The 19,826-nt window shown below is 34.8% G+C and overlaps 1 protein-coding gene across 2 annotated transcripts in view; it reads right to left on the reverse strand.

Annotated features, from left to right (window-relative positions):
* The window catches only part of GALNT3 (polypeptide N-acetylgalactosaminyltransferase 3), a 44,657-nt gene that overhangs the window by 1,333 nt on the left and 23,498 nt on the right, over positions 1–19,826 (reverse strand). For both annotated transcript variants that reach the window (XM_046659335.1, XM_046659334.1), the window contains exons 3-10: positions 16,208–16,380; positions 11,975–12,124; positions 10,069–10,303; positions 9,476–9,593; positions 7,759–7,959; positions 5,660–5,791; positions 5,350–5,451; positions 620–772 (exon numbers count right to left, since the gene is read on the reverse strand). In XM_046659335.1, the coding sequence (XP_046515291.1) occupies positions 620–772; positions 5,350–5,451; positions 5,660–5,791; positions 7,759–7,959; positions 9,476–9,593; positions 10,069–10,303; positions 11,975–12,124; positions 16,208–16,380 (1,264 nt within the window). The remainder of the gene's footprint in view (positions 1–619; positions 773–5,349; positions 5,452–5,659; positions 5,792–7,758; positions 7,960–9,475; positions 9,594–10,068; positions 10,304–11,974; positions 12,125–16,207; positions 16,381–19,826) is intronic.

Here is a 19,826-nt window from a genome sequence, read left to right on the forward strand (position 1 = left end):
TATACAGGGCAAGGTCTGAATCAAGTTTTCAAACAAGAAACATTCTATTGATATAGCTATAAATGACAACCTCTTTAAAAACTCATAAGTCGTAAAAGTCAGTCTTATAGTGTTCTAGTATTGTACAAAACAATTTTCAGGTAAAAACTGCTATGTTTCAGCTAAGCCTTAAAACATATGCTTAAAAACAGAAAAGACCTTTCATGTATTCTCTCAAATCCAGATTCATGAAAAAGTACTAAAACAGGGGAGGAAAGAATTAATCACTTTAGGTAAAAAAAATAATGATTTTTTTCTCTCTGCCAGGAAAAAAAGTGTGACTGTTGTAAGAAGCATTATAAGAAACTCTAAAAAGACAAATACGGGCAACTATTATTAATTATTGACAGAAGTGTTGATCTGCATAAACCATGATTTAACTGAGCAACTTTACGATTCTTTTGTTCCTAACAGTATTTAATTCATAGATATATTCTTTCTTATCACGTGGGTAGACATACATAATAAGAAAGTTAACAAAGACAGAAAAATTCTGATGGATAATGTTAAGCAATTAGATAAGCAATTAGAGCTAATCAAAATAATTACATAAAGAGGTGAATTAATTGCATTGAGGTACCTTCTGGATCTCCCATATCTGTTCTCCAGTGGCAACTGTCTTGTGACCTTTGTAGGTACATGCCTTCAGCTGGACGAGACCTTGAGCAGCATGAAGACATAATTCCTTCTGAATGTTATGCCGAATTTCATGTTGAGCAGAGTATTCAAAGTACTGTAAAAGGAAAAATGCTGTTACAGGCAAAAGCACCTTATATCCTCAGTTGCAAAATAATGGTCCAGCAAGAAAAAAATCAGCAACTAACTGAATAATGAAGTCATGTGTACTTCAACAAAATAATCCAATAAAAAAGGTATCAGAAATATAAGCTGAGTTTTTATGATGGAAGAGTACTATAACCTTTCTCCAGCCTATCACCAACAGGTAGTTACTTAATTAAGAAGGTACTGTCTTCTTCCCCATGTCAGAAATTGGAAATTATCAGGTAGGATGGAGGTTAGGACAGGTATGCCACAGAAAAGGGCCTGGAAACTTCTGGCAAGCACTTCAGCTGCCTCTTTCTCCCCACGAGTATTCCTTCTCTCTCATTCATCTAAATGAATGGCATTTTTGTTTAAACAAGAAACATTTACATGGGGTACTCTCCATGTCTCAGTTTTCTTGCCTGTAAAATGGGTAATTTAATAGCTCCTACTCCATAGGGTTATGAAGACAAACAGGTTAATACAACTAAAACACTGAGAACCATAACTGGTAAATAGAAAGCATTCCATACATTTTAGCTATCGTTACTATTACTGATGCTTCTCTCTCTCCATACGTCCAATTAATTAGTCCCTTAGTCCTACCGAATTTTCCTCTCAGATATTACCATCCCACACATTCTTACTTCCGTATCCTCACTTCTCTTGGTCAGGCACTCAAAATCTCTACTGCAACATCTCCAGTTCCCTCCAACTTCTGCTCCTATAATCCAACCCACTCTGCTGCCAGTCTTTTATAACATTGATTTGATCCCCTACTTCCCCTCCTTAAGTGAGTCACTTAAGATAAAGCCCACATTCCTTAATTGGTACACGAAATCTTCCATTTTCAATTTTACATCAACTATTGCCTCAATTATATATGATGTTCCTTTCACACAGTTCTACTACCAGTGCAGAACATTTGCTTCCATAACTCTAAGACTTTGCTTTACTGTGCTCTGCCTGACACATCCTTCTGGATCCTTCTCTGCCTGGCTAACTCCTTTTCATCCTTCAAAAGCCAATTCAAATATTATCTTCCTCTTTAGTTTTCCATGCACAAAATTACACACTTTTCAGGGTTCCTACAGTCCATCAGAGATAACCTTTGTAGGGCTCTATTGAAACTGTGTGTGTAGCTAGCTAGTTTCTCCACAGAACAAAGTCAGGCAGTGTATCTAGTAACAACATCCAATACAAATCAAATATTTCACAATGTTGACATTCCAAAGATAAAATAAGTGAACAAAATTGATTTTCAATAATGAAATAATTAGTCATAGCACTAATATTTATTGAGCCCTTATTATGTACTACACAGGGACTGTTCTAAACCCTTTATGTGTATTAGAATAGGCACTCCACAAACATTAGCTGAATTACCCTTGGGTTCCCCTGATCTTAGTCTCATGCTTAATTCATCTCCTTCCACAAATACAATATCAATCATTTTTATAACTGATATTTCTTCAAATGGAGAAATTGAAAGAAAATGGGTTTAGGTCATAAAAATAGCACTCTGGATATACTTCTTTAAAAAAGATAAACCTTGGGATCTCAAAGATGATAACAAAGGCTGTCCAGTATTTGACTTCATTCATATTATTTTTAAAAAATCATTAAAGGGAAGTTATAAGGAATGGAAAACAGTTAAAGATACTTAGGCAACCAGAGTGCATAAATAGCTAGCTGAGAACACTGGAGAGACTTACAACTTAGATCCGGGACAAATACCCTGGAACAGAAAAGTGGAAAAATCAAAGCATTAAGTGTCACAAAGCCATACTAACTTAACCTGCGTTGCACCAGTGTACTAGTTAATTTAGTCACGTTATCGAGACACTTATTTTTACTTGGCATTATACACATACTGTTACAATCAAGTTTGATATAATAAAAATATCTCTAGCTGTTCAAAACAGGAGAAGGGAACATGAGGAAATGATCCATTTAGATGATATCAAGAACACTGAGCACTCAAGGCACTAAAATTCACAAAGTAGTTTTAATGCAATGCTTGATTGAAAATAAAATTTAAAGGAAACCAAGATAAAATCAATGGCTGTGTTAGACTGCTAGAAGCCAGAGTCATCTTAAAATATAAACCATAAAAATTATTCTCCTGCTCAAAACCCTCAGATGGCTTCTGCCACACTCAGAATTAAAGCCAAATTCCTTAATGAGGTCTGCAAAGCCTTATATGATCAGGTGCCTTATCTATCTCAGACCTCATTTCTTACTCCTCTCTTCCTGCTCACTCTCCTCCAGCCTCACTGGCTTTTGGCTTACTTCGTGGACCTGCCACTGGGCCTCTGGCCACAGAACACGGCTCCTCTCCCAACTCCTTCAGGCCTCTACTCTAAGATCACAAAAAGGTCTTCCTGAATCTCTGAAAATAACAGTGCCCTCCCCCAACACACGCACATTATCCTCCTACCCTGCTTTAATTTTCTTCATACCCAAAGTTACATATTTTTTTTTCCTTCTAAAACACAGGTTCTACAAGATAAAGACTTTGTCTTTTCCATTATAACACTGCAAGTTACACTATAGGCTGTAAACAAATATTTGTTGAAAACATATGTGAATTATTTCTCCATTCCAAAATTTCTAAAAGACAGATATATTCCATTTATAATTTAAAGTTTATTTTAGAGACAATACTACAAAAACATCTTTATGGCAACAATAAGAGAAAAACAGACAAAACAATGCGAAAATATATCTCCAACTTTTATGATAAAATACATGTAATGTTAGAGGAAATCTGAGAGAAGTTTATAAGTATTCATATTTAGTGATAAGATTTTTACAAATGAGGAAATATTTCTTATTGCTTAACACCTTAATTTTTACTAGCATAGTCCAGTGTTATTTCCAAAGAATGCTGTTATTTATATAATTAGAAAAATTTTAAAATATGCATACATGTATACACATAAAACACCTATGTGCATACATAGGTATATATATGTATATAGATACAGGTATATATGTATGTGTGTATATCTGTGTATGTGTATCTCCATCTCATTTCAGAATGACACCGCTCACCAGCTAAGACTTCTGGGCATCGCATCATCTACTCTCAGTACAGCGATAGGTTTGGATGAATAAGGATTAGAACTAGATCAAGGTGAACCTAATGAGTAGGAAGAAACATGGGAGAGCATGAGCCAGCAAATAAACTGATGCTTCCTTCTTAAAACTGACATCATCAGGGGCCGGCCCGGTGGTGTAGTAGTTAAGTTCATGCACTCTGCTGTGGCGGCCCGGGGTTCGCAGGTTCGGGTCCTGGGCACAGATCTAGCACTGCTTGTCAAGCCACACTATGGCAGCATCCCACATAAAATAAGGAAGACTGGCACAGATGTTAGCTCAGTGACAATCTTCCTCAAGCAAACAGAGGAAGATTGGCAACAGATGTTAGCTCAGGGCCAATCCTCCTCACACACAAAAAAACTGACATCATCAAAGTCCTATCCTGTTAAAATAGGACATCAAGGGTATTTAATATTGTGAAAATCTTCCACACACATCTTGGACTCTACACCAAAATACTACCAAATTCCAGAACACAGACACGCCAGTTCCTCTCCTTAGTACACCTTTCTTCACACTCTTCTCATTTTATTCTCATTCTTCCTAGCCACCTCACTAAATCCTACCTACCTTTCAAAAAATGTTTCAAAATGTCATCTTTCACAGGAAAATGCATGGGAACCCAGTCTAATTCAGATGACCTCCTCCATACCCACAGAGCACTGTAATGCTTTATCAAAGACATCCTGACTGTAACCACCGGTTCTGAAATATAGATTTCCTGAAGGAGTTAGAATCTAAATTGCTTGAACCTAGCAGAACACCTGGCATGCAGGGGTCACTCAGTGAATTTGTTCAATGAATAAATGAGAGAAAAAGTTTAATCCTTCCAGGAGTTAACTTGTAAAAGGTAAAAAAAGGAAGCAAAAAACTAGAAACAATATTTTAATATGTTCTCTACTCATAGTAGGACAAATAGTGACATTCCACATTTGAGTTTAATAGGTAAAACAGTCAAAGACTGGTAACAAGCAGAGAGGCCATCAATCAAGGAGAACCAAGAACATACCTTTTTTTAGAACATACTGAAACAATATCATGGTCTACAAAAATAATTTATACTGCTGCTCTTTCGGTATTAACTGAATCTAGTTAAATACAGCCTTTATGTAAAATTTTGCAAAATCACCATGCCAATAGTCACACAACATCAGAGATCTGCACAGATCCTGTTTTTTATTTCAAATGACACTATTCTGTTATTTTTCTCATTTGCCTTTCTACTGAATGGGTAAGCAAGATCAAATTGTTTTCAGAGCCAGGATGAAAATCAAAATAAAGTACTCTGCAACTTCAATATTAATTGCCAAACTTAATCTAACAACATTTCACACACCAGTTGACCTGAATAGAAAACTACTTCAGGACTTCTGGAAAACATGCAACAACTTCCTTGTGTTTGGAAGAGCTAATGAGGAGAGGGCTCTTTAGCGTGGTGCTCACCTGGTTTCCCCCAAGGCCATGACACGTGTACAGAATTAATGGTTTGCCTCCTTGGTTATTTTCTCCAACATCCAGACATAGAGACTGACCAAAGCTTTTAATCTAAAGGAAAAATTTCAAGTTATAAAACAAAATTTAAAAATCTATGTGGTATATGTATTTTTTTCAATTGATTTCAGGAAGTAGTGTTAATAACAATATAAATTCTCGACAGCAATAAACCAGAAAGTATTTCAGCAATTTTCCCTGAACCACATAAATGTTGGTGGCAAGGAGTATACTAAGTAAAAAGGAACAGGAAAATACTCACATATCCAGATATAACAGGATTAAGGTCTGGCACATACACTTCTGGGTAAATATTGTTCAGATACCATGTAAAATTTTTACATTGAAGGCGGTGCTTTATTGCAAATCTTTTTGAAAGATCACCAAATGATTTCTGGAGAAAGATGAGAAGTGAAAGGAATGCTTAATCAACACAGCACTGATAAAGTACTTCAAATGCTACTATTTCTATTTACACTTAGGTCTTAAAAAAATAATTCTGGGCCAAAAGGCAAGATGCAATTTAACTGCATTCACTGCTCATTCAGACAGCAAGTACGTCTGCCCGCTTGTTTCTGGCTTCAAAGAGAATCAGGTACCACTGTGGGGCTGACATAGTGCTATTTTATTCTTCCTTTTTGCCACAAACCTCACACATGGGACAAAGATCTCTAGCAAACTGCTGTGGGCAAAGAAATGGTAGTGGCACCATCCAAAATTGATCCCAATTTTACACCCAAAAGTGATCCGTAAAGTGAGATGTGAGAAAGCAGGTAGAGAGAAACAGTGCCAGCACATAATGTGATTTATGTCTTTTCTCTAGTCAAGATCACAAAAAACAACGGTTGGGAATAATTATTTTTAGTTTTAAGGGTATTTCTTACTCCTAATAGTATCCCCTAACAATAACAATGTATTAGTAGAAAAAGGCAAGTTTTTAATTAATTGCAATTTATTTTTCTTCATTTTAAGGGATGAAGAAAAAAAGTTTTAAGAGCACTATTAAACTGAAAAGCAATTTGGTCTATAGGCAAAATTTTAAAGAAAAATTATATTTGGCATCTGAATATATGAACAGGTAAATACTCAAGCTTATCAATTCACCTAAGAAAAATACTTTCTCTGCCAACTTCAATGTCTTGAACCCAGGTTTTCTGGCAAAAAGTATGAAACTCTAAAAGACTTCTGGTTAGCTTATGCATCTTACTACCTAGATCAATTTGCCCTGTGATAAAAACAAAGGTTTGCCGGCTCAGTGGCCCCGTCGTGTGCCAAGAGGGCAAAAGTTGTATTTAGTACCCACTTGTCTGCTTAGCCACGTACCCTTGTGTGGCACACAATCTGCCCAATTTGTCTTGGCAGCCTTGGGTAAAAAAATACAGATCTAACCCAGCTGTGGGCTGACTTTGCACACTACTGACAGGTTACAGGGAGACACTGGAGACTGAAGAAAAGGTGGAAAGAGGTTAACAGATCTTTCTTTATGACAGGCTAAATGTTGATGCCTTTTAATCCCAACATATATACCCTACCCCACAAATCAGCACTGTTTCTTCCAAAGAGTTGGGTGCCATTCACTGAAACATGTTCTTAAACTGCCTAGTTCATTTACCACATCCAGTATTAAAACGGCTGCAGCTCAGTTCTAACGTATTAGGCAGCACGATTCCACAGAGCTTTTATCTACGACAGGTCAACAGCAACAACAGTATCGTACATTTGTTAGCACTTATTTCCTTATTTCACAACTACTCTGGGAGAGAAGCAAGTATTTTATCTCTCAAGACAGAGAAAGAGAAAGAAGAAACTTGGTGGGCACGCACTCCACGTCGGGCCAACCTCACAACCACTCTAAGAAATGCCATCCCCATTTTACAGTCTCGAGAGGTTTTGCCAAGGTAACCCCTCCAGTGAGTAGTGGAACTAGAACTTGAAATGAAAAAGACTTGATACTCCTGGTTCATTCTCCTGCCACAGTCTGCCATGGTTGCTATTTCCAATTCAAAAAGCCACCCCAGTAACTTGATTTAGGTGTTAATCACATCACCTAAAACCAGTTAAAATCTGATCCACTTAATTTTGAGTAAAACACTGAACCATGGCAGTTACAAAAACTAAATATCCTCCATATTAAAAAGGAAACATCAAGTAGAATGCTTAAATTTTTTAAAAGTAGTTTACTTGATTATTCCTTAAAAAAGAGAAAACTGGCACCAATAAGTTATATATTTTAAGAATTAAAACACCCAGCTTCAAAAATAACTTTTTAAATGTTTCTGCTTGAGTCAACTCAAACAAGTAAAAGAACATGCGAACTTGTGTAGATTTTTACTGTAATTTAATTACCTAGCTCTAACTTACTTGTTTAACAATTTTTGCTGCATCTGTGTTTCTCCTATAAAATATTTCCTTGTATTCATCCATCCATACTTCTGCAAGGCGAACTTGGTTGCGAGCAATCACCTGAGTGCCTTTTGGAAAGGAATGAGGGCTTTTGCTGCGAAAAACATGTCCAACAACAGAGCAAGGCATAATCTCCAACTGCCCACCACATTGCCATACCTGATAATTAATGATATTTGTTTAAATTTACAGTATTTTAGAAAAATCAAAGTGTTGCTTTTAAGTTCACCTTTAAAATATTAACAAAAACAAAATATAGAAGAGAGATTTATTACAACCTCACAAATAGTCTCTGTCCTCTGCCACTTCAAGTTCTTCAACATAAAGAACAATTTTATTAAATGGTGCAAACACTAAAGACAACAAAAGCATATTTTCAAAGAGTATTTTAACAAAACAGTATTTCAAATCTTTCATAAAAATGGATCCCAAAATTTCTTTTTTTGCAAACAATTATGCAAGTTCTCCAATATACATAGAAGACCAAAGGTTCTTCTGTATCTCACTTCCATCTTCTTACACAACTTATATATTCACTTAACTTGAATGAGAGATTCTCTCTTCTGTGGCATAAACTAGCAGTCTTGCAGTAAGTGGACCCAGACTCTATTTACTCCTTGCATATTCAATTTTGTAATCAAGAAAACAATTCCAGATGACCATTATTACCAAAGTATAAACTATTAAACTTGAGAAGTACTTAGTCATTATAAAAAAACTCATACATACCTATTTAGAGATAGAGGGTCAAAAAGTTTATTTGTATTAACTTTAAATAAAATGGCAAATCATTATATCAATACTTAGTCACTTAAATATCAAATTGGTTCTGCCATAAATAATCACTAAGCAAAAAATCTAAAATGAAGTCATGCTTAATAGAATGTGCTAGTATTAGGGCAAGTGATCACATTCTTTTTTCTTTTTTAAACAAATGAGAAAACTCAGTAATATGTTCAATTTAACCAACTGTGCCTGAGATCCAACATGTGCTAGGGGTTGGGAATACTAAAATGAATAAAATAAGACCCCTGCCCTTAAGCAGTTTGTACTTGGCTAAGATCATCACTGCCATTATGTGATGGAGCCAAAGTTAAAACTTAAATCTTCTAACTCCTAGTTGAGTTCTTTTTCCACTACATTCCAACCTAAGGGATGAAAAATGAATGACAAAGTCATGCAGAAAATGAACTAATGAAATCAAATAAGTACATGTGGAGACCATCCAAAGCCTTTGTTTTGTTTCTCATATTAACTTTTAATATGTATAGGGGGAAAAAAAGCTCATTTAATCCAAAGAGTTCAGTTCAGCGTCCTTTAAAATTATACATAAATGTTTTTCCATTCTGACTCCCTTGATAACCAACTCATTTCCTGAAGCACTAGATTTAATTATGTTTACCTTGGCTGGAATTCAGTAGCTATAAGTGCATTAATTGGTGTTATTGCCTGGACACAGGCGTTTCACTGATTCTTCTTGTTATATTCACAGCAATGAATAAATACTTTAAGTTACATTTTAAAAGGAAATATCCTTATTCTAAAATTTCTAGCAATTAAATTTTAGAAACCACAAAAAGTAAAGACTGTACACTTCCATGATAATCTGTATCAGCCAATTAAAACAAAATATATATTTTACTATTTAATATGTGTGCTATATTTATAAACTTACTCTGAAAGACATTTCTATATTTTCACCTCCCCAGATTTCCATTTCTTCATCGTAAGTTCCAATATATTCAAAATATTCTTTTGATATGGAAAAAAGGCCTCCTGCAAAAGTGGGTGTTCTGAAAAAAAAAATCCATTGTCAAACTTTGTTATAAAAGTCAAATAAGAAAAAAACATTTGAAGAGTATCTGAATTAAATTCAGAAACAAATCAAAGAGAAGTCGCAATTCCAAAGCTTTTATATAGATTCACAAAAACTAAAAATGCTATCTTCAAAGTCAAGTTTTTGTAGGGAAGATATGCTTTAAGTATCCTTTCCCAGCAGGGCAAAATTAAGTGTGTGACCAAGCTTAAAGACTCTCAAGTAATGATTATGAGGAAGACATAAGAGCTCACTTAATTCTGCTTCCTATTTGGTAACATCATGTGTAAGTACGTACATAAATGACTTTTCAGTTCCCTACATATGGAATGTGTGTGTTCTTTATTTTGTTAGTGTGAATTAACTTGGAGGCAATTACTGTAAAAAGCAAAGACTGCATAAATATTCAAATAACTGAACTGTATACAAGACTTTGAGAGCAATCATCTTACTTAATTGGGTAGGTTTCATCTTTCCTTCTTTGCCTCTCATGATCCGGAAGTGATTCCCAGCCAAATGAAAGGCTCCAGTCAAAATTTCCACGGTTATGGTTACTTCCATAAGGAGAAGGTTTGTTGAATTCAAACGTGTTCATATCTATGGATGCAATATCTGGACTCACAACGGCAGTGTAGTTCTCCGCTATTCTGGCCAACAAAGGTTCTAACCAACCATAGAAACACTCGCCTGAAGGAACACAATTTTAATTAATTCAGTGAAAACATTGAGTGTTCTTTCTTTTTGTTTTTCCAAAAAGGGTTTACAGAGAAATGAAAATAACAAAGTCATTTGTGTTTTGAAGATTTATACAGGGGAGATTTCTTAAAGGATTCTTAGGGTGAGATGAGGGTAGAATGAAAAAAGTAAAGCAAGATTCAACATAGTTGGGAAAATTTCCCTACATATGACTGATCTTCTTTTAACTCTGGAATGGAAACAAAATGATATGGATGTATTTAAGTATCAGATGATGTGTTTCTCTTTAAAATGGGCTACGAATCAAAGATAACTTTTTGCTAATTGATATCACCTAGCCTCAAAAGTGTTCTGATTTAAATTTGTCTCCCTGAATAAGATACAGTAATTGAAATCTTCATTTCTCTGAGTAGGTCTTGGGAGGAAATAAGTTAAGGAGTCAGAATATTCTGGTTGTAGCAGTTGGAGAAAGACCATTCAAATCTGTCCCAGCCTTAATGGAAAATGGGGCCAAGGAGTGCCATGAAGTCTGGGCCCTGGTCACAGGCCAGGCTGTCTCACATAACACACAGAGAGTTCAGGAGATGCCAGTGTGTGCAGTCCTGCTCAGGGCCCCCATCCAGTGGAGTCTGACAGTCATGGTGCAGGAGGACCATCAGACACATTCACTTGGAGGGGAAGAATGCCCAGCCTGACTTTATTCTAACTTTTGACTAGGAGAGGGAATATTGCAGAATGGACCATTTCCTTTTAAAAATCACCTTTTTGGGATTACCTTTAGATCTATCTTCATTTATTTAAGTGCCTGGTATTAAGAGAATACTGGGTGTGTTAGCTCTAAAGAGACTCAAGCAAATCCAAAAGCGTCTCCGTAACAATCAGTGTAGACTCAAAACCACTAGTTGGGTCAAATTTAACCTAAGGGCTGGCCAGTTCAAAGCTAAACACTCATACAGAAAGTAAAATCCACTAAATTTAGAGCTTGAGGGAGTGAGTGACATTTTAGTAATACCTAACGTGCACATTAAACATCGACTCTAAAAATACTTTCTTAATAGTTTATCTAGAATCACTGACACACACAAAAAAACATTAAAATACAAAGGGGAAAAAAAAACTCAAGCAGCAACAAAAACTGCCAATGTTTATGGGACAGATACTAGAAGAAGTGGGGAAGGGGCACCCCTAACTTGGCAAAGGAGTATGCAAATCTCTGAAAAAAAAACAAAAAACAAAACTGAAATATAAAAATTAAAAGTGTCAGTACTAGGACAAAGTTTAATGATAGGGTTGACTACACTTAAACAAATCTTTCACTAATTTTAGGAATCAAGAATAACAAGGAAAAGTCTTTCGGTTTTTTTGACACAATGAGCATCTGAAAAAAATCCCAGGCAAGGATAACTCGCTGGGGACGCCAGTCACTGGAGGACATTCAAGTTGAGGAACCTTAAACAGAAGGGAGGTAAGAACTCCGTGTAAGTGAAAGGAAGTTCCTAAGCAGAACTGTCATTTGTGTGGGCTGTCATAGCTAGAATGATCCGTTGAAAATGATGTTATAGAAAATGCAATCAGGCATTTAAAGAAAAGTCTTCCTTACCTTTTAAATTAGAAGGAGGGGGAGGGAAAATGTTACAACTGTGTTTATACATATATACTTACAGTGAGCATCTAAAAATGTGAGCGTTTCAGCTGTTGCTACTGCTGCTCCTAGCAACCGAGCAGTGATCAGACCTTTTCTCTCTCTTTGTCTGACTATTTTTACTATAGAAAATTGTTTTATATATTCTTCTAGTTTACCATGTAAGTACTCTGTAAGAAAAAAGGAAATCAGGATTAACTCTTCCTAAGTTTATTTTCATATATAACATACGAAAGCTAACAAATAAACCAAAGGGCAATGATCCTTCCACATTCATAATCTTAATAGTTGCACATATTCTACCGCTGAGATGAACATTTTGTTTTTAACTCTTTACTGGAAAAAATCTACATATACAAATCTTAACTTCTGAACTATTATAATGCATAACATCATAACATACACTTATCTTGTACATGTCATTTCAATAAATGCAATCTATTTGGGGGAAGTGAGAGATTTCAAAAGGGGCAGACCCCAAGAGTTAAGAAAGATCATTTAGAGGTTGGAGAAAATAGACTAAGGAAGTGAAAGAGACTGAATTTGGCCAAAAAGATATTTGGTACTTTTTTAAATTGGTATTTAAATCTGGAAATTTATAGAAAAATGCCAAGTATCAAAAAGATTCTCTGGTATTTAGGCAGTGATCAAAATAATCGAAGACCAAAATCTCAAGAAAAAGGCAAGTAGGAAACTCCGGGCTACAGCAGTTTGGGAATATTTCTATAAAGGGTCAGCAGAAAATTTTCAAAAGCTCTGGAGTCTCCTGACGCAGAATTTTTTCCAGTAAAAACATGAAAGAAGAAATGAGTATGTAAATCAGAAATGAAGTTTAAAACTAGACAAAACTTTAGTAATGGCTGTATATTCAATAGTCCCATTTGGATGAGATACATAATAAGATAAGCAAGAGTTAAGAAAGTAGGTAAAAGAAAAACACATTAATCAAGTCAGTCAAGTGGTGTTCATGCTTTCAAATAACTTCTTAAGCCAGTTTTTTCACCATTAAATTCTTGATTCCTTGTTGAGTATATAACGCAATTCTTCAAGCAGGCTTCTTGGGCCCACAGCACAGGCTCAAAAAGATTTGGGAATATTGAGAACATCAATAAATTCCTGGGTAGATGTTTGCTTCTGGGGGATTTCAGAAGCAAATGCATGACTCTCACTTTATCTGTGATATATATTTTTTCAACTCTCCAGTGGTGCAGATAAGAGAGTCACTTATTTAAAGCTTAAACATTCATAAAGGAGGTGAGAGACCAGGAACTTTTGTGGAAACATAAATGTATTCAAACATTGTTGTCTCAGAGTAATAGATTAAGTTTCTAAACATCTTCTAAGTATTTCAGATTCTGAAATACAACAGGATTGTAATTTGTCTTAAAAATATAATCATATGTATTTGTTTTAATCACAGGCTTGTAAAAGAGAAACTTATAAAATAGACACATTTCAAAGGTCGTATTGGAGACTGATTTTTTAAACGGATCACTACAGATTCCTTCAATAAACCCTCCCACTATTTCAATGTGTTAAGAAATTTCTGATTTCTCCCCAACCTCCAAACTTCCTATAGATTCTTACTTGCCCCCTAAATAGTCCCCATGCACACCCCTTTTTGTGAGGTTAAGAGCACAAAGCTGTAAAATCAGACCTCCTTGGTTCAATTTATAGCACTGAAACTTTTAGAAGTGTGACTTTGGGAAGTTATTTTACCTTTTTGTATCTCAGTTTCTTTATCTATGAGATGAGGATACTATCCTCCCTCACAGGGGGTCGAGAGGATAGAATGAGAGATTACTGTACAAATACAGCATTTAAGACAGGGACTAGCACATGGCCTATGCCCTGAAAATGTTGATCATCTTCTGTTTGTCATCGATGGGATTTAACTATCTCTTTGTTACTTGATTATCCACATATTTGTGCTGTTTTTCCCTAAGCAAACTGAAAGCACGGAACTCTGGTTTCTACTTCACAAGCTCCTTTCCAGCAACAAGGGACACATTTTCCACAGTGGGTACTCATTAGATAGCTCTTTGACTGATTCAATAAGACAAATCACACTAGTACGCAAAGATAGTCCTCGCCAAGAAAACTGTTTTAAATCTGTTGTTGATTGCTATAAAGAATTATAAAAATATTCAGACCCTTTGACCCAGCAGCCCTACTTCTCCTAACTTATCCAAAGACATAATTCAAAAGAAGGAAAATAACATAAGCACAAGGATATTCACTGCAGTATAATGTACAGTAACACTATGGGATGAACAAAGGCAAAAGGTCAAATAAAATGCATCTAGTTCACCACTGTCACTAAAAATAAAGTTTTGAGGTAAAAGAAAGGGGTTAATAACAATGTTATGTGGAAATGTCAGATTTCAAAACTGGATTTCTGACATGGATATAGTTAGATAAACACTATATGCTTATTTACACAGTGATTAGGAAAGAAAAGGAAAAGATTAAAATAGTTAAAACAAAGATTATGAATGGATATCACTTTTCATTCTAATTTCTTTAATTCTATTAATTTTGTTCATGCAATTGAATAACAGAAGTTACCTTCAATTGAAGGCTTACTACAAGTAGCCGTATTGTGCCCCTATTGCCCCACAACTTGTAAAATCAAACAAAATAAAAATCATCTGAGAGGAGAGTTCAAGAAACCAAAGGAGAAAGGTTTCAAAGTTTTTGTTTTTTAAGATAAAATATATGAGAAGTGTGCAGAACTTAATCAGATGTCACTTAAAACTCCATGGACTACAGTCCAACTAGACAGAAAGAATAAGAAAAAATTCAGAACAGATCAAGCAGTAAATAAATTAGCTGATCACAACTGAGTGATGAAGTAACATGGGTAAGAAGACTGGAGATTCAAATCAGAGATCTGTATATAGTGCGTAACTGGAACATAGGAAACTTGAATTATAAAATTTCCCCACTTGGTGAACAAGTTTCACATCCAGGTCAAAAATCTCTAGTGATAAGCAAACTTATTCCACCTAGATGTTCACTTACCTTGAGAACAAAAGCTCAAATCACTCAGGATATTTGATTTTGAAACCATAGGAATGCTTAGAATTGTATGCAGAAATAATTAAATAAATCAGGTTAATAATTTTATGCTTTATTCACTCACTACCATTTCTGAAGTCTGGATACATCTTATAATTGATGACATGTCACTTAATGGGCAGCGTTGGGTTCTTTTCTTCTTTTCTCATGGCACATAAAGCAATGGTTTATCTTACAATAGATGGTGCTTTGGATTTGATGAAAGAGTATTACCCCCATTTTACAGATGAGGAAACAGCTAGTTAGTGCTGGAGCTGGAATCTGACCTCAAGGAATCTGGCTCCAAAGTTGAGCTCGTTCAGGAATAAATTTTATAATCATTGAAATAATGTGTATCGGTTTGGTATACAAAATACTTGTAATGTTTGAAAATTTAGCAAATTAGAGTATCTGTCAGATTAGCTTTGTGATTCCAATTTAAAATGCGTAATATAGTAACTGACTATTGTAATTTTAAGTGGAAATGCATTAAAGAATTTGGCTAACTTTGTAGAAAATATGGGAACATTTAAAAGAGCCAAACTAAAACAGGATATAGTGACTCTAGTGATTTTTAACTACTCATTTATATTATTAATATATTGTTTATATTAACTCAGATAATGTTCAAAAGAATCCTAGGAATTATGCACTATTTATATATTTCCTCAATTCTAAGCTGTCCAAGTAGATACTTCCTATAATCAGTGGTATATTAGTTTTAATGGGCTGTGACATTTTCTTATTCTAGTGGTATATAAACTAATGACACACCATACAATACATTTGATGAGATACGGCATCTTCCCCATTTTACAGATAAGAAACTGAGGTATAGGGGGTTAAATAACTCCTGCAAGTTAAATAGCTGGTTAGGACCAAAACTGGGATTCAAACCAAGGCAGCCTGACTCAAGGCTCAAGCCTGCACTCTTAACTACTATGTCTTATGATAAAAGTCTCACACTGAGGACTACAAAGCTATGAATGATGGTGTCTCATATATTTCTGAACTCCAAAATATTCAAATATGGACATCCTTGGATTCTACTTTCATCCATCATACATACCATCTAAGCTATCATATTTAAGCTCTGAGATGGTATACACAGAGTCTAATATAACCAAATAGACTTGGAACAACATCACATGGATTTATTTGGGAAACAATCTAATTTGCATGAGCTTTCTTACCATCTACACTAGCATCATCCACCAAAATGATTTCCTTCAGCAGTATGGCAGGTGAAGAATACAGCACACTGTGGACAGTTCTAAGCAGGGTGGACCACGCTTCATTATGAAAAACTATTATGACACTGGTTGTAGGCAGGGGAGGACAGCGCTTAAATTTTTGTTCAATACATCTAGAAGAAGTCAAAGAAGTAGAAGAACAATTATGACTTTTACTACGTTATTTCACAGCTATAACATTACTAAAATTACAATTATTTAACGTTTATCATCATAGAAATGATAGCGGATAGTTTCTTTCTATGTAAGATGATCTTAATGCTATGTAAATATAAACAGATCAAAACAAATTTTTTTTACAACCAGACCACTCACCCAGAGATCAAGTCCGCTGATATAGACTACATGTCAAGGATTAAAACATGCTATTGTAAGATTTCTCCACAATATAATTTGAAACACAAATAACATTTTATATAAGAAAAATAACCAACAAATTAGATAACCTGTAAAAATGGCTTATACTTTTAATTGCTCAAATAAAAACTAAGTTTTTCTCCTTCCTTGTAGAAATCACCCATTTTTCTTATTATTTGCAATTTTTAAATAGTGCAATTTTAGTAAATATTCATCTTTGTAGAGATTACCTTAAATCAGATACTTTCCTAAGTATGTAATATTTCCCAAGTTTATTTAATCAATTTATTTAATCTGTACTCGAACCAAAAGGGGAAAAACAGCTCACTATAAAACCTATTTTCTTACGATGTTCATCATTCAGCAAAAACTTATTAAGTACCTACCATATACTTAATGCTATGCTATGTTAAAGATTTTGCTCCAATCTACTGTTTAATTAAATAAGACCTTGCATTTTAAAATTTCCTTTTTAAAAACTCACGTTTATAAATTTAAAATAAAATTGCTAAATCCATGTTAAAAGTCCTGTGCTCCTACTGGCATATGAAACATTGATAGGGACAAGGAGAGAGACCCTAAGTGGTTTCTGACTAATTAGTGGTACTACCCATTAGCTAAAAACATTAGTTATAAATTGATCTTGAATTCATTTTCATAACGTCTTCCTCAAAGAAAATAATCTACATGTGAAGCTGTTGGGCTGTGGGAGGATCTGTACAGTCTCCAGCCTTTGAGAATCGAGATGACCACAGTCCCTCACCTGCTGCATTGAAGTGAGGAGCAAATGAAATAATATGCAGGAGAGGGCTTCAAAACACTATAAAACCAAACAGAGTGAACCTCGGACATAAAAGATATGTGGTCTATTAACTGTATTTTTGTTCACTTAAAAACCATAAACGGTTGTACCATTTTAGACAAGAGACTATGAAATCCTCCCACAAAGGCAACAGGCACTATAATAAATACAGTGTGTGATCAATTCAACAGCGCTGTTCAAACCCACAGATAAGGAAGTAAATTATTCACTCATTGGGATAAGAGCCCAGCACACTTTCATTGTTCTGCCAGCACCAATGGGGATACCAGAGCTCCTGGTTTGGTATTAGAAGCCTCAGAAAACCATCCTAAAAGAAGATATCCTACAAACTCTCTCATTAATTACTTTTACAACCATACTTCAATGTGAATGTGTTTCAGATCATTTTCTGAGAGGAGGGCTGTAGGGTGGAATATTTGTAGTGATAAAAAGGGAATTAGATTGGGGATAAAGCATTAAGAGAGGATGTCAACACCACTGAGTAGAAAAAGGAGAGGAAGGCTCTGAGTGAAGGTGATTTTGCTCTCTAGTGCCTTCATGATTTCCAAGTGTACTACACATTCACAGTCAGAAGCAAACAACTACATTTGTCCTCACTGGTAGATGAAAGCAAATGATTTATTCTAAATTGAATTTTGGATAAACTACCAATTAAAAATAAAGTCCAAACACACAGTACCTATTCATATATACTCTTGACTCACAATCGCACAGAAACAAATGACTAGATATAAGCTTGTATTTTTAAGACATAAAGGTTTATAAACCAACATAAACTATAGGTAAAACTTATAAAAAAACTCCATACTATATAGTATTTTCTTTTTTAAGAAAAAAGAAACCTTATGATTTGTTGTCCTATAAGCATTTTTTGGAGAAGTTTTGGGATTTAAAAAAATATTTTCCCTACATTTATTTGCTATGTGACTAATTAACATTGATGAAGAATCACAAAAAGGTTTTGAAGAATTAAAGTATAAAACATCACAAAAATTCACACTAATAGAGTGTTATCCTTTTAATCTTGCAAGGCTTTCCCTCAGTTTAAGCTAGGATTTATCTGCATAACTGATAATTACTAATATCAAGTAAGATTGTCACATTATATTACTGATGCAAGTGATAAAATTTCACAATGCGATTTCATAAACCCCATTTATTTTGAAGTATCAGCATGTTAAATTTATGGTTTAAAATTTGTTTTACACGTTGTTTAAAGTAGTGAAATTAAAATAACTTGCCAAAGTGACTGCATATTCCCAGTCAAACCATTTGAAAATTTTGGCACATAGAAATGTGCTTAAATTATCAGCCACATGACCATCTGGCTTTGGGAGAAACTGGATCTATATTTCTAATGAGCATGGAAAAGATGAACTATTCTTCAGAAAATATGTTCCTTGCTGATACGGGTTAAATTTAAAGTAAGAAAGTATTAAATCGCCACCAACTCTTCAGAGTTCTAGGTATCTATTACTATCCAAAAAAAGGTTCTTTATGTGCTTAGTTGTCTTTCACTTATGTAATGAATAACATTATTGAATATTATTGCAGTTTCTCAATGCTATATTGGGAAAAAAAGGCTTGAGTTGACTTTGATTGTCATGTCAAAGAATAAAAATCAGGCTTCTTGAATTGTGATGTGGATTGCTTTTCAGTCAAGATCTCTCCCCAAAATCAGTAAAGTGTAATATTGCATTTTAACCTATTAACATAAAAAAGGAACTACACTCTGCCCTGTTATAATAGCTAGAATATTTTATAGACATTCACACATTCATTCAAAAATGATGAGCAACTTAACCTCGAATCCCACAGATTAGTAGAGAGCAAAGTAATCTATACAACTTCAATATTGAGGGACTCATAGTTGGAGCAGGTATTTATGATTATAAATCTAGAAAAATATGAGTGAAGCAATAGACCTGTCTACTACAGTACTTTTCTTTAGGTTCATTTCCAAGTGTAATCCTATTATAATTAGAAAGCAAAATACGTAGGCATTGTTTGCTTACAGTTTGTCTATCTTGCACTTTCTTTTTTTGTTTTGTTTTGTTGTTGTTTTTTAGCCCTGAGCTAACATCTGATGCCAATCTTCTTCTTCCTTTTTTTTTACTGAGGAAGACTGGCCCTGAGCTAACATTCATGCCCATCTTCCTCTACTTTATATGTGGGATGCCTCCCACAGCATGGCTTGACAAGTGGTGCATATGTCCACACCTGGGCTCCGAACTGGCAAACCCCAGGCTGCCAAAGCATAATGTGCTAACTTAACCACTGTGCCACCAGGCCAGGACCCCTATCTTACACTTTCAACAAATCTACAGATTGTTTGAAAGCACTAGAACTCATTGTAACCACTTAAAATGATTGAGGACA

The sequence above is a fragment of the Equus quagga genome, chromosome 4 (genome assembly GCF_021613505.1).
Source record: "Equus quagga isolate Etosha38 chromosome 4, UCLA_HA_Equagga_1.0, whole genome shotgun sequence".
NCBI classification, from domain to species: domain Eukaryota; kingdom Metazoa; phylum Chordata; class Mammalia; order Perissodactyla; family Equidae; genus Equus; species Equus quagga.